Raw genomic sequence first — 15361 nt, forward strand, 5'->3', positions numbered from 1 at the left:
ACTAATTAGACGAAACGTAAAATGTCAATAATATAAATTACAAAAAATATCAATTCGCTATATACCCTTATATTGATCTGTATTAACCTACTAATTAATTGAAACAAATGTTTGTACCATACATACGCAATGTATGCCTCTCAGAGGCAATAGGCACAAAACTTTTATTGTGTCTTATCTGTATGATATTCTTCAACTCTTCCATTCAGCCGCCAAGTAGTCCAGTCAACATTATATTAGCGATCTTAGTTGGACGTTAGTCGTTTGACCATATGTGTGTGTGATCAAAACCGGGTAAGTGACTTTTATATGTATAAAAAAAAACTTGTGCTAATTTTCTTGTTGGTGGAAAGTGTATGTTTTAATTTAAATTGTAAAAGAAGAAGATTTCATATATTTTGTAACTTTTTATGCGATTTTAAATTTTTGACTAGTTTGAAATAAGTGAAAACATTACCAAAATTTCAGTGCTAAGACATTACAGATAAAAAAAAAATCAGAAATTAAGGGATTTGTTTACTTATGATATTTTAGTTTTTTTAATTGTTGAATACCTTTTGAAACTGGTTACCAACTAAGTTTCATCCTATGTAACGTCATTTTAATCATTTCGATCGGTAGAATTTTCTGATACTTTCGTCAACCACCAGAGTGCATTATACACAGTACTGCAGGTTCAATACCCATGTATGCCAAACATTAACGGTAGTATACTCCAAGTACGTACCAAAAAAATATTTTTGGTAGTCTATTTTTACTGCCTACCCCTAGAAATAGCTGCTCCAAGTGTATGTGTTATCCGTATAAATTATATTAATGTTTGAAAAACAAGAAATAAGACAGAATGCTACAGATATCAAAGTATTCCATTCAAAGAAATAATAATATCAATCATTAAAAGGAAACTCATATATCTAATAATTCATATCCAAGAATATACATATTAATCTTACTAATATTACAAACGCGAAAGTTTGTATGTATGGATGTTTGTTCCTCTTTCACGCAAAAACCACTGAACGGATTTGGACGAATCTTTGTACACGAATAGTTTAAACCAGGTGCAATAGATAGAATATTAATTATCCTGAATATAATATGTTTTCGTGCTATCATTTTCGGTTTGTAGTGGGTGGGTCTGCGGGCAACAGCTTGTGTCATATTCCACGTTTATGGTTTCCAGTAATCTATTTTACGCAATTATCTTTATAAATACTTGTTACAAGAAATAAATATCAGTCACAGTTTATTATATAAGTTACAATGGTATGTATTGTATCAATTTACAACATTATTTATCAACATCCTCTTAGCCTATTAAGGTTCTAAAGGAGAAGGAGAGAGTTGTTTTTAAATTCAATCTTCTTCTCTCATATGTTAATGTACTCTTACTATTATAACAATACTATTTTGTTGAATCAGCAAACTTTTTTCAATATAAGCTACTTAAAGGGAATTTGTGGTGCAGAAAACAACATAACTTACAAAGAAAGTTAGAGGTGGATCACCCTTTAAAAAAAAATTGTTTATTTGTTAACAGTTAAGTTAACATAAACATAAAATCTTACAAGGAGACCTCCTTTTAAGTAAGTATTTACCTGTGCTAGGAGGCCTCGCTCTACCTAATAACATCATAAACACCCTTAACATTTAGGAGTTAAAAAATAAACTTTATCCAATCCTCAGACCTACCCAGTATGCACAAAAATATCATAGGTTCGGTTATTAAGCGGACGGTTAAGCCTTTTCAGAGGATTTTCACCACAAACATTCAACACGAGAATTTGTATACAAAATAAAGTTAAACTAACAACACATAACGGTCCTCTAACCTCACTTAATTAAATCAATGCTTTAACCATATACCATCTATGAACAAGTTAACAAAACAATGCAAACAGGATTTACCGGTAATCTCGCATAGTGTCTTGGAAAACCGGAATCAGACACATTAGGGCCGGACTTTTGTGAAACAAGTTTAAAAAAAAACCTACTCACAACTGACTTCAAATAAAACTAATAAGCCAAACTTGATGAAATTTCGAAGAGACCAAATGATAGCTATTTCTTGTTACATACAAAACCAAAAAATCGATTCATCCAGTCTGAAGATCTGATCTGGAAACATAAAAATAAAAAAATATAAACGAAATGAGACCCTTCTGTTTTTGGTCAAAGTAAATCGGTTGAAAATGAATAAGTCTTCTGACCCAAGAAAATGTAATTTTTCATTATACGTTATTTTCTTTGAATAATTATATCGCCTCGTAAGTAAAACTCATAGGCTGGTGAAATAACAGAAGAAGAGGTCGATTAAAAATGAATTTAAAGTAAGCAAATATATTTTGAAACACGTTAGATAATAGTTTCGACCTTGCCAAAGTTTCTCCGTTCTGGCCAATTTTTGATCTCGTAATCGTGTGCAATAAACCTGATCTTTAAATTACTACGAGCTATTATGATATTTATAAATTAATTATTCAACAAATTTTAACACTTGAGACCTTAATTATAATAACCAATCAATGAAAAACAGTGAATTTTCCACAGCAAGTTACCGGTCAATAGCAAGTCGTATTCGCAACTCGCGGGTTCCGTACAAAGAAGATAAAGAAAAAAAATTTACAATTGTCACTCAATTTTATGTCCGCACCATGTTTAACCTTCACTGATATTTTCATTATTTATTGAAATATCTACCGGCAGCAAAAATATATCATCTGCCTAGCTATATTTGAGATAGGTACAGTCTTGTGATATACCGACAGCCTACCGAGCCTTAAAAGGGTTCCAGTTTTACCCTTCACACAGAACTCTAAGAAACAAAAACATAATAAAAATGTTACTACATAAAAACAACGTGTCAAATACAAATCTGTGTGTTTAGCAAGACTATATAGTTATTATCATTTTATGGAGATCAAAAACCGGAATTCAAGGCGAACTGATATCGTAATATTTTTAAAAGTTGTATCAAGAACGTTCTGGTTAGCTAAGAATTTCTCCTACTCATTTGAAATAACTAACTAATATTGCTCGATCTGTTTTTTTGGATTTCAACGATTTAGCTATAACCGTTTGTGAGATACATCCCGATGATGGACGGACGGACGCACGGACAGCCGATCCTCAGTAATAGGGTTCTGTTTTTATCTTTTAGTCAGGACCTTAACAAGTGTAAATCCCCATTATTATGCGTATTATATGCTTAAATGTCAAAACAATTACTTAACTATGGCAATTATTTTGTTGACGACAATAGAGTTATTATAAATTCCCCGGACTTAGATCACATGTAGGTATTAGTTATTTTTAATTATCAATCTAATTTGCTTAGAAAAAATACCCTAGACTTCATTAAGGATCTAATGGTTTTGTAACGGGAGTTTAATAAAATCCAAATAACTTCTTTTTCGCCTCTTTACCGAATTTAAACGTTGTTTTGAGGAAGGTTTCAAAAGCATTCAAGTCACTTGCATAAAGACAACCAGACTTGAAGCAATCATTAATTTACAATATTGTGTAATATGTGTAATAGTTAAATAACAAAACACAATACTTGATGCAGTGATCGAACCCGCGATACATCGCGCGCAGTCCGTTTAGCGTGATGACCTTTACCACTCGGCTATCCATGCAATCACTTGCAGTAACCACGCAATACATTCAGATTTAGAACAAGCATTTGTGGATTATAATAACTAAAATGCAATAGTGATTGACGATAAATATTAAAATTAAATTAAATTAATCAAAAAGCTTTTAGTTAAATTGGTTTGAATGACGCAAAAAATATGAAAACAAAGTAAAAAATATAGAATATATAACTTGAACATAGTTATCGATTTTCATGCCACGTAACTAACTTCACGATGTAGAATTTCAGGTGTCGGTGTGCGCGCGCATCGTAAAATCCACTTCCATCATTTTTCTCCATAGCGCCAAAAGAATGAATTCAAAAATGCTTGTCCAAAGTAGGGATCGAACCCGCTACTACTGTTATTAATCTGTGCTTTTGGCCATCCGTGCTGTAGAATTTCAGCATCCAAGCCGCGAAAGGTTACAATGACTCACGCTATTATTGGCGTTAATAGATCGTCGCTAACCAATTTTGTTCAATTTCAATCGATGACTTAAATTGCTTAGTTTTGTGCCTCAAATTAATAAAATTTTATAATATCTCTTTTACAAACATTCACTTAAGTTCTAAAGTTAAAAGGCAACGTTAATTCTACGATACCTAACAATTTTCGTCTCCTAGCAACTAGAATCACTCGCCACCTAACCTCAAATAATTTCATATCATTACTCGTCCACGGAAATCGAAAAAAGAAAAAAAAAGACATTATAATTAATCGAATAAATATTTTTAACGGTAACATTCCAATTCCAAAAAGTATTCATTTAACTTCACAACTACGTCAGACCTCGTACGGATATAGGTATTATTCAAATCAAAGTGTCTTGACACAAGTGTACACATTGACGACATGTGTGTATGTTGGCAATTAGTGTGTGCATGTTATACACAAACCATGGTCAAGCATAAGCGATGTTTGTTTGTATCACGTGAGCAGGCAAATGTTGGTACGCAAACATTGGTTCAAATGTTAGGGCCGTTATATGCTGGTGTGCCCGGATTTTGCGTGAATAGACGAGTGGTATATCACGCTGAGCCCAGTTTGATTGAGTTGGAGAGTTCGTTGAATTTGGGTGTCAACACGCGTCTAAATTAAGGAAAGGATTCAATTCTTTATCGCTAATAAATATATACAAGCCTAAATACGTGCTAAAGAAAACTTATCAAAACTAATAATTAAAAAAAAGAAAATACCTTAACAGTCATGAATTTTATAAAATGTCTATCTTTGGGTAAAAATTTTCAACCTCCTCTTCATGAAAATTCGTTTATAGAACCGCAAGGTCACCATGATATGGCCAACATGAGGTAAACGTTGTTTGTATGCTTTTGTTATTTCATTTTTAAGGTTGCTAATTAAATAAACATTTAGGACGTAGCCCGCGATGGCAAAGTACAAAGATGAGTCACTGCCGGGAGGTTTATTATAAAAAAAACTTGCAAAATCAAGTTCATTTACTAAAGAAAAAACTAAATCTTTCTAAGAAAAAAAACTACTCTCTTTACAACAACTGCGAAAGTCTGTTCAGTATTAATTTGAATGCTAGTGAGTTTAAAAAGTCCGTCAAATCATTGAAATCAATCAATCATTTAAAACTTTCTTTTAATATTTTAAAACACTATTGAAATTTTGTAAAAAAGTACGATGTAGCCAGCTGACTTTCCAAAAAAGAAAAGAGGCAAGAACAGACACACAACAATAGGAAACAGTAAATCTATCTCCAATCGCAAATCGCATTGTCTCAATACAATAAACACCAATATAACCTTGCCCTTACATTGTAGTTGTGTGGGTGTTATTACGTTAAAATCATCAGCATATTGCATCATGATCGCTGATGTCACAGGTCGAATTAATGTCCGTACAAGGCCCATGGTTGAGGCAGAGTTATTGAATAACAAAGATTCGATCTTAGATAGTAGGTTAGGTTAGGTTTTGCTCTGGAATTAGATTAAAATGATCATCTCAAAGCATTTTCTAACCATCATCATTCAACTGCCCTTATCCTATTTTTTTATCTTGTAGCATGTCTTCTTTTTCCATACCTTTCTATCTTTCGTCATTTCACAAGTAACTCTTTTTGCAGCCATATCTTCTTTCACACAATCCATTTAGCGTTTCCTTGGACGTCCTCTTTCCCTATATCCATATCCGTCGACATCAACACCTTCCTCGCCACATTTCTAATGGAATGCTATAATTAGCAAAATATTGAAAATCAACCTACGTAGTAGTTCGTAGATAATTCGAAATGGGTTCCATATTTTAACTATCAAAAGCAGTTGATTTAAATTGGACTATTTGTGAGTCTGCATCATAAAAACAGTTATAACATGTTATGTCCGTAAATAATCCTAATATCCTTTGACAAACAACTGGTCAATGACCTGACATGCAATAACAATTTATTATACTATTTTATTGAAGGTAGATTGTCAATAGTTTCACAGTTATTCGTACGCTCAGTATTTTTTTGCCTCTCTATTGTTTATTACTGGTAAATGTTTATAGCACCAAATTACCAAGACAATATTACAGTCCAATATAGAAGTTTAAGTTTATGGGAATTATGTTTATTCATGATTAGTTATATAATTATCTATTTGTCACAAATATTGTTAAAAACAAGTGTAAATTTGAACCTACTAGCTTGTCCGGTTAATGAGCAGTATATAGGTTTCTTTTTGTTAGGCGGGGGAATCCTCATAGACACCCACTCCCTCGGGAGAGGACATGGGTAGTGTCAAACTCTTACTGACTAAACCTGAACCGCTGTGCTACGTCATCCGCGTTTTTGTGTCGGTGTATGACAATGCGTTGCAATCCTTCATACACGAGTATTATATACCCTGGTAGCTGGCAGACAGATAGACAGCCTTGGAAATAGGGTCCCATTTTACCTTTTGAGTAAAAAAAAAAAATTGATTCACTGACGTTTTGTCAAATGAGCACAGCAAAAAAAAACAAATTGAAACCAGATCACAGTCACTACATCAGTTAATATAACATTAGCAAGGATAACCAGTTTCTTACTTGTATATATTTATTTACATATATGACATATAGAGATCAGTGTCACAAGTCTGAATGGTTCCACATGACTTACGGAAACATAGCTTGCCTTGACTAAGCCCAGAACTAGTTGAGTAAGAAGGAAACATTATGTTTTTTTTAATAGCCTATAAACGTATTAAGGTAAAACACGTTGGTTGTCGAATTAAAATTCGCACTGAGTTGAATGCTGCTTTTAAAGTCAAAATATCAGTATCATTGTGAAGTGTAATTTGACTGTACGGATAGCCCAGTGACGTAACACACAGAAGGATAAAAGTAAGGGTTCGTTATGCATAAAAAAACATAAAGTGTAAATAGATATTAAAATTTTCGAAATAAATATGAATCCAAAATGTACCTAATTTTACAAAATATGAGGCTTATTCGATTACAAAATCCGAAAAAAACATTACTAATGATACTGAAACCGTAATTTCCTTTGATCTAAAGCGCTATTGTAAATTTTAACCAACTTCTCGTAACAAAAAAAATATATAAATATAACCTTCTCAATGAAACGTTTCTTCTTTTCAGTGCAAAATGGAGAAGATCCCGCATCACTCGTTGATCACTATAACGGAGGAGACGGTGAGGAAAGTCCGAGAACAGAGTGGCATAGAAGATGTTCAGAGGATCAAACAGAGCGTGGACATTGTTGAAGCATGGCTGCAGAAGCAGGACCACTTGGCTGAAGCCAACAAATATTTAAGTAAGTATATAATTTTTAACTCCCGACGTAAAAGAGTGAAGTTATAAGATTGACCTGTCTGTGTCCATTTTATAAGCGACAGACAGACAGACGACTTCCACTACTAAAGCTAAATAAAATTACTCAATTGTTGGGGAACGATTTTTATTTAGTCTGGTCAGTATTCAAGGTGAATTATGTGCGAGAGTGTTTAGAAATGTTTGATAGAATCTTATGTAAAAGTTGTCGAAGGTGATTTGTTATTATTCATCTTGTGTAACTACTGATTACTTAAGTAACTTTTAACCTAATCTCATAATCGTTCACGATTTTGTCAATAAAGGACTCCGGTTCCCCGTGTTTGCGACGCATATTCTTACCTTAATGTCTCAATTTTGTACAATTCGTCCTTATGTATTTCTGGGTCACAAGCACGTAATAAAAGTTATTTTCTTTCTTTCTTTCTAACTAGTCAGACGATCCCAATAAATACTCGTTATCGAAAACTTGAGTCTGAATGGTTTAGGATGCATTGACAAGTCTGTATAGTCATGCTGCACTGGATAAAATAAAGACTCACTCGAAAACTATGGAAAAAGAATTAAATGTGTACAAAACCTAAACTGGTTTTCGCAAAACGCAATGTTTTACAACATAATTGAACTGACCTTCAGACGTTTATAAATAAACTTAATTTATTCAGATGAAGATATCACTTTCGAAATACGAACGATATGAAAGTTAGAAAGCATAATGATTATCTTGTTTGGACAAACAATTTAGAAATCATCTAAATTAATAATTCAAACTAAACTGATAATTAATAGTCTAAAGCAAAAGCGACGGAAAACTACAGTGACCTACTTACCTGGGAGTCTGTCACCACGTCCTAAAGCAAAGTTTGTGTGGAAGAGAGATGTCACTCTTCGCCCTGTATTGCGTTGTCACACTTCCACAAACATAATTTTTGACTGGCTTTTTCGTCTAGTGTTTAGTGACCCTGATTGTTATACCGGAGGCCGAAGTTTGTTTGATTCCCACCTAGGAAAAATGTATTTATTTGTATCCAATCCTGTGCATTTAAGAATATTCTATCTATATTACGAAGCTGGTACCTCGGATTATCTCAGAGGTTACCTTTTCCGACTGTGGTTAAAGAGATTTTACAACTAAAATTGACTTCGACGCAAGCGACTTATAATCAATATGATCTTTCCAGATAAGGTTCTTATAGAAAGAGTGTACCTCATCGCGAAGGGGTCCATAGAAGCAACAAAAAGGAGGATGGAGAGATTGTTGACGTCAAGAGGGATGATGCCAGAGCTGGTACTGAACAGATCTGTGGAGGAATTTGAAACGTTATGGGATGTTGTGTAAGTCGAATATTGTTTGCTGCTATTTTGGACATTGTTAGTAAAATAAACTTGCAGAAACTAGTAATATTTCGTATTGACAATGTTATTTGTGAAGAGGAAAATGATATTTAAAAATAAAAGCCGGGTCCCAAGACTAAAGCCTGGACCCAAGACTAGGATTTACAATCATACCATGCATACCAGGCGTACCATGACAATATGTATTGTGAGATTACTTCAGCCATGAAGATAAAAAACCATTTTGGTTTAAGTAAGTTTAGTTAGAAGTAACCATGCTCCAATGTTAGCTAGGGTCTCATACCAAAATCTCAAATAAATGATACTGATGAATCATCCTTATATTTTCAGGAACTACGTACCTCTACCAAAGCTGCATCCCACAGACATGTCCAGAGTCATGGTGACACAGTTCTTGACTGAAAAGCTCGAACCATTCAGCATTCTGTCATACTTCAGATACTGTTTTCTGGTGAGTAATGTAAATGTTTTAGCACACTATTCACGAGACGGCTTCTAGTCTTAGTACAAGTGAAAAAGATTTTGGTAGTGATGTCTTGACTCCCAATCTAAATAGTTTAATCCTTGTGTCCAAGAGTTTACCTACAATCATCATTTAAACTTAAATCCGGCCTTTATAGATTTTTTTTTTAAATGACTCCCGCACTAAGGAGTTTAATCCTTGTGTCGCGGGGCTTTTACAAACATACAAATCACAAGCACAATGACACCCAGACTCAGATCAAGCATTTGTGGATCACACAAATACTTGTCGTACGCGGGGATCGAACCCGCGACACGACACGCACAGTGGTTTTGGCGTGGTGACCTCAACCACTCGGCTATCCGTGCAGTCACTCGGCTGCCAGTCGAAATTCTACACTGTAAATCAGATCAGTGCCATTTCCTTGAGATCTTGAAGCAGGATTGCCATCATTCTGTTACCGTTATTTTATATTATGTACTGCACAACGTTATCCTAGAAAGCGCTAAAGGTCAAAATACCAGCATCTAATAATTATCGAAAATATTTTTAGTATTAGTTATATTACCTATCTTATCTTATGGCTGTTACAATAATATGTCTGTCACTCTTTCCAGATCGGAGAATACAGAATAAGCTTTGACTACACGCCTTCAGAAAGATACGTGATCGATCTGACTAACATACACCTGGGTTTACTCAGCAAATTGAACCCCATCGTTGTGAAGAAAGCTGAGGTTTTGTGCACAGTGAGTTTAATATATATCTTCTTTTTTTGCCAATACATATATGAATGAATTGAACACAAATGAATTTCTTTTCGTTAGTCTCGCCAAAACTCGAGAACGGTTGAATCGATTTGGGTAATTTAAGTCTTGAAGTATTAGAAGCAGTTCAGGGAAGGTTTAAACGGTGAAAAAATATGGAAAAATTGCGGCAAAAAATAACTGTAGTATAACCACGGGATCAGGTGCTACGCAGGTACCTGCGACAAACAACTAGTTCTGAATAATTTCTTATGTTAAACTACCTTGAAAAGGCAACATCTGGCAAGTGGGCATAGAATTTCATTTACGAGGAAATATTTAGTATTCCTTACCATTACGTAAGATAAATTCGTTAGGTTATCGACAAACTTATGTAGTTGTTCATGAGTTATAGAAACTGACTATTCAGTTATTTTATTTAGAAACTGTCTGGCATTTTCATCCAAAACAGAATCCAAGGTGAACTATAAAAATATCCTTATTACTTCTTTCAGGAAGGTATCGGCACAAAAATCAAGGGCATCCACATCCTAAACGCTCCACCTTTCGTTGACAAACTGGTCTTCCTACTGAAGCAGGCGTTAAGAGAGAAGGTGGCGAACAGAGTCCACGTCCACAGCACGTATGAGGACCTTCACAAGCATATACCGAGGGAGATGCTACCTAAAGATTACGGTGGTGATGAACCCTCAGTTGCTAAATTGAGCGGTAAGAAACATTCAGTATAATATTCCGAATCTTTTTTAATACAATACCAGACAATGTACCATAGCAATGCTTGGCACAGCCCTGTTTTCATGTAGCGAAGATTTGAGCATTGATCTCTAAGCTAGCTCACTGCTGGTTGGCGATTTCAGATACCAATATTTGGAATCCAGTATTCGTCACTATGGTTTCCTTCACTGGCGTAGTGTTTACTGGGTTTGCGAATTATTTCTCTGAAAAAGTCAGATTGGGATTTTCTTCTGCTAGGATCGAATTTGCTACGTACATACAAATGCTTGCACACAAGGCCCCTACAACATTCTATTTTAATATATACATACACGTAAATTTTCTCCCTCTCTACCCTAATTGGTACTATTATGATACGAACTGTTTTGGATCCAACATCTTATGACACCTAAGATTGAACCCGAAAGCTCTTTTGCTTTAAGTAACAGAATGTTAAAAACTTGAAAAAAAAATATAGGCAGAATTGAAATTCTTCGGTATGCTATGTACTTTTCTTCTCAACACACAAAATTTTCTTCATCCATTCTGCTGTGCAATTGTATCTCATGCTAAGATAGTTAAAACCAGAAAAAATAAACTTATTTTGTATCTTATTTCCAGAGCAATGGAAGGAACATCTTAAAACTGATGAAGCGAAACGCCTGATCAAAGAAACTGAGAAATTAGTCAGCGACGAATCTAAGAGACAAACTTCTAAGTTTAATGAGGAATACATGGGAATGCCGGGATCCTTTAGAAAATTAACTGTAGATTAAAATAGTATTTAATTAAAGAAAATTTTAGCAGTTGCAGTAAAAAACCAATTATTATACATGCCATAAAACTACTTTAACGGATTTTCTCGCGGTTTAATTTTAGATTTTAGTTCCTGCAGGTAAAAGTAGTATCATGGTCACCATGATGCCTGCAAAGTTGTCGAAGCGTCGGCAACTAAACTCTAAAATTAAGCCGCGATAAAATTAGTTTTATTACAATGTCTAACATTCGCGTAATCGTAAGAAACCACTACATATACACTACTTCCATGCCATTAAAGTTGAAATTACAAAAAAAACTTAAATTTTATGGTCTATTGAGATTAACTGCTGGCCGAAAAAAAAAAACGTTTTTATTTGGATATTGATTGGAACTGCTAAAGTTTATTTTAGTGTGATTGGGAAGCGTAGAGGGAATATTATCGAGTTTTCTAGATCAATATTTTTTTAGGGATTTTTTTATTGTTTTGTAGAAATACTTCAAAATGAATTAGCTTTTGCATACTTACTTTGACAATTAAACTTCTTTAAAAATCATTGTTGTCTCAACAACTCTAGATAGTGTTTTCATAAGTATTTATAAAATAATTATAGTTTTATTCATAGTGCGATGACCTTTTGACCGGGCATGACAATTCTAGTACAGTCGGCGTCAGAACATCGTTAACACAAATTAAGAAAATATTTTTGTGCAAAAAGTTCTATAAAATTATTTTTTGTTGTGATGCTTACTTTGACTGCGTATAGACAAGTGATATAATCTACTGTCATAGGTTTCACCCCAACGTAGGACAAGCATTTGTGTGATCCACGAACGCTTGTTTTCAGTCTGGGTGTCATTGTGCATGACTGACGTCATGACATGACGAGGTTTTTTTTTGAACCGGGAGATTTTTTTTTATCAAACTGATACGAAACAGGTTTGTCATAACAGGTGTGTAGTTGAACATGCTAAGCACCAAAAGTGTCACTTAAAAACATTATCACTTTATAAATCGGATTGTTTTAGATTTCTGTTTCTGATTGTACCTGCCTAATTTATTGAAAAAGGGTTTTCATAATTTCCATTTTCATAAAATAATAAAAGACGTTTTCTTTTATAAATGCACAAAGATAACTTTGACAAATATAAATATTAAAAAGTAATTTAGCGAGATGAATTGCTGGCTCAGAATTTATGTTATTTCTGAATAATTATTTTGCTTCTCTCAACTGTAAAGTGAAAAAGTACCGTACAATAATTTGTGATATTCAGCATGTAGATATAAAAACCCTGTCCGATTCTTGATTGACATAAAAGTAACTGCCAGACGTGATAAAAAAGAAATTGAAAGAGATCTAGGTTTTTATGTAACAGCAAAATATATTTCCTTAAATCAAATTTTACGAAATTTCTCTAACTAAAGTTATGGTAGTTATCATTTATTAGTTTTCAGTGCAGCCAGAGTTAATCTGTACGATATTAAGTAAAATTAATGAAATCGATCTAAGAAAATTATTTTGTTACGCAACCTTTAACAAGATCAGACTGGCTTTTTTTAGGACATACTATATTAATATTACAGACATAAAAAGTTTGAAGCGATTTGGATACAATTAGTTAAATATAAGAAAACTGTAGATGGGAAACATTTGAGGCGTCGTAAGTGCCTCTACATTATGTTTCAAGGGTATTTATGATAAATATATTTTTTTATAATTATGTTCAGATCATGTTTTATTTCTCGTTTCCTATCCACTTGCTATAGAAGGTATAACTACAAAAGTTTAATTTGAGTTTTTTTTATGAGTAATCCCAAAACCTTGACAATAACCTTACAACCTAACAAGTAGCTTATAAATGGTCAAATATTTTCACACGTTTATCGTTTGCATAAATAATATAATTAGTAATTGTTAATTTTGTAAGGTTTCGTCCATCAATGCTTAAAAGGAACTTTTTACTATGGTGCCATTGTCTGTCCGGCTAACCGTCCGAAACTTTGGAAGTTTGTTTTACAGGCAGACGCCTTTTACACCATGGCAAAATAAATATATGAATACTAGCTGTTGCCTGCGATTTCGTCCGCGTGGTTAGAAGATATAAGTTAGGAATTTTTAAACGAAAGCCCTCGAAGATTAATACTTTTCCCCGTTTTTGCCACATTATCCATTGTATCTCCGCTCCTGTTGGTTGCAGCGTGATGTTATATAGCCTAAAACCTTCCTCGATTAATGGTCTTTTGAACATAAAAATCATCATCAATGATTTTTTCAATTTGTATCAGTAGTTTTTGAGATTAGCGCGTTCAAACAAACAACAACGTAGGCAGCATCGGCTAGTCAATCATAAAAATCAAGCTTAAGCATCGGCTGTATCTACTACTGTGCACCGTTTAATTCCTTGGACGGCATACGTCTTATATTTAACATCCTTTCACCATTCTATTTCCATATCAAACGTGACATTTTCTTTGAAGAATTTGTCTAGAAAGAAGAGCTACTTAAAAGACCGAGTCTTATGTAATATACGCAACGCATGCAACTACTTTTCGTTACTATATTAATACTGAATAATAAAAACAACCTTATCATAATACGTAACCCTAATACACGTCTTGTATGTCTTTTCTTTCAAAATAAACAGTCCGGCGCTTTTTTTTGGATGGGGAATCCTTAAATAACTCCTTTTCCATTCATCCTTCCTTTTAATATCTATAACCCTACAATATTCAAGAAGCCGGCGCGTGCTTTGGCATTAAAACCGCTACCTTAAACTAAGCTATCCTGCGGTCTTACCTTTACGGCCTAGTGATAAGACACTCCTTCCAAAGCACTAGATACTAAAATTAAAATTCACAAATCCATCACGATCTTCATTATAAAGCGTTAATTATATACAGGCCTGGCCATGCAGATCCACGCCACTTGTGGAAAATTTGAATACGTACGTTTGAATTTCTTTTATCATTTCCTATTCATGTAACACTGTCTAAACCCCCAAATATCATAATATTAATACTTTGCGCTTTGACTGGCCTGTTGGTCTAGTGGTTAGTGACCCTGACTGCTATACCGGAGGTCGTGGGTTCGATTCCCACCCAGGACAAATGAATGTGTGATGAGCACGATCATTTGTTCTGTGTCTGGGTGTAATTTATCTATATTATGTATGTATTTAGAAATATATAAGTATGTTTATCAGTTGTCTAGTACTCATAATACAAGCTCTGCTTAGTTTGAGACTAGACGGCGTTGTGTGAAAGTTGTGGAATATTTATTAATTTGGTTCTAGCTTAAAAATTAAATAACATGACGTCATTCCAAGTTTTAAGTGTTTATACATACATAACAAGAGTACGCTTGAGAGTGCTTGAGCAAAATACAAGTACCCAGTTTAACCTTTTAACAATAAGCACATTACATCACGATTTATCGTTGCGAAGGCAAAAAATAATTTCTGGTTTCCATGTATTTTCTGTCAAGACTTCTATGTTTTACGTTTTGACTGTCTAGTGTGCATGTCGACTCCCAAAACGCAGAGTAAGTCGTTTTGGTATGAAGGATTGCAACGCATTGTTATACACGCGGCTGTTTAGTCAGTTAAAGCCTGAGGTTTAGTCAGTTAAAGTCTTACATTGCCCATTTCCACGGGGAAATGCTTCCTCCTTCATTGGGTGAAAAAAAAGCGTAAATACGTCTTCCGTCACTCTATTGGCCAATGGTATCCCCTCGATGCGTGATAAATTGCTATGAATTGCCATACCCAGACCAAATGCGGGAGCCGTTGCACGGTGGTTTAGGTTTAATCAGTAAAAGTCTGTCGTTGGGTGAGTGAAACCACCCAACGACAGACAGTGAGTCAAACACAAAACAAATGATCGG

At 34.2% G+C, this 15361-nt stretch overlaps 1 protein-coding gene across 1 annotated transcript; it reads left to right on the top strand.

The window, feature by feature from the left end:
* The first annotated feature begins 219 nt into the window (after positions 1-219).
* LOC113494128 (alpha-tocopherol transfer protein-like) lies at positions 220-11569 on the top strand. Its single transcript, XM_026872304.1, has 7 exons — positions 220-294; positions 7230-7404; positions 8603-8756; positions 9108-9228; positions 9858-9989; positions 10502-10715; positions 11343-11569. Exons 2-7 carry the CDS (start codon positions 7236-7238, stop codon positions 11495-11497), a joined length of 945 nt encoding a protein of 314 aa, XP_026728105.1. The 5' UTR covers positions 220-294; positions 7230-7235; the 3' UTR covers positions 11498-11569.
* Positions 11570-15361: the final 3792 nt, after the last annotated feature.

Source organism: Trichoplusia ni, chromosome 1 (genome assembly GCF_003590095.1).
Source record: "Trichoplusia ni isolate ovarian cell line Hi5 chromosome 1, tn1, whole genome shotgun sequence".
Taxonomy (NCBI): domain Eukaryota; kingdom Metazoa; phylum Arthropoda; class Insecta; order Lepidoptera; family Noctuidae; genus Trichoplusia; species Trichoplusia ni.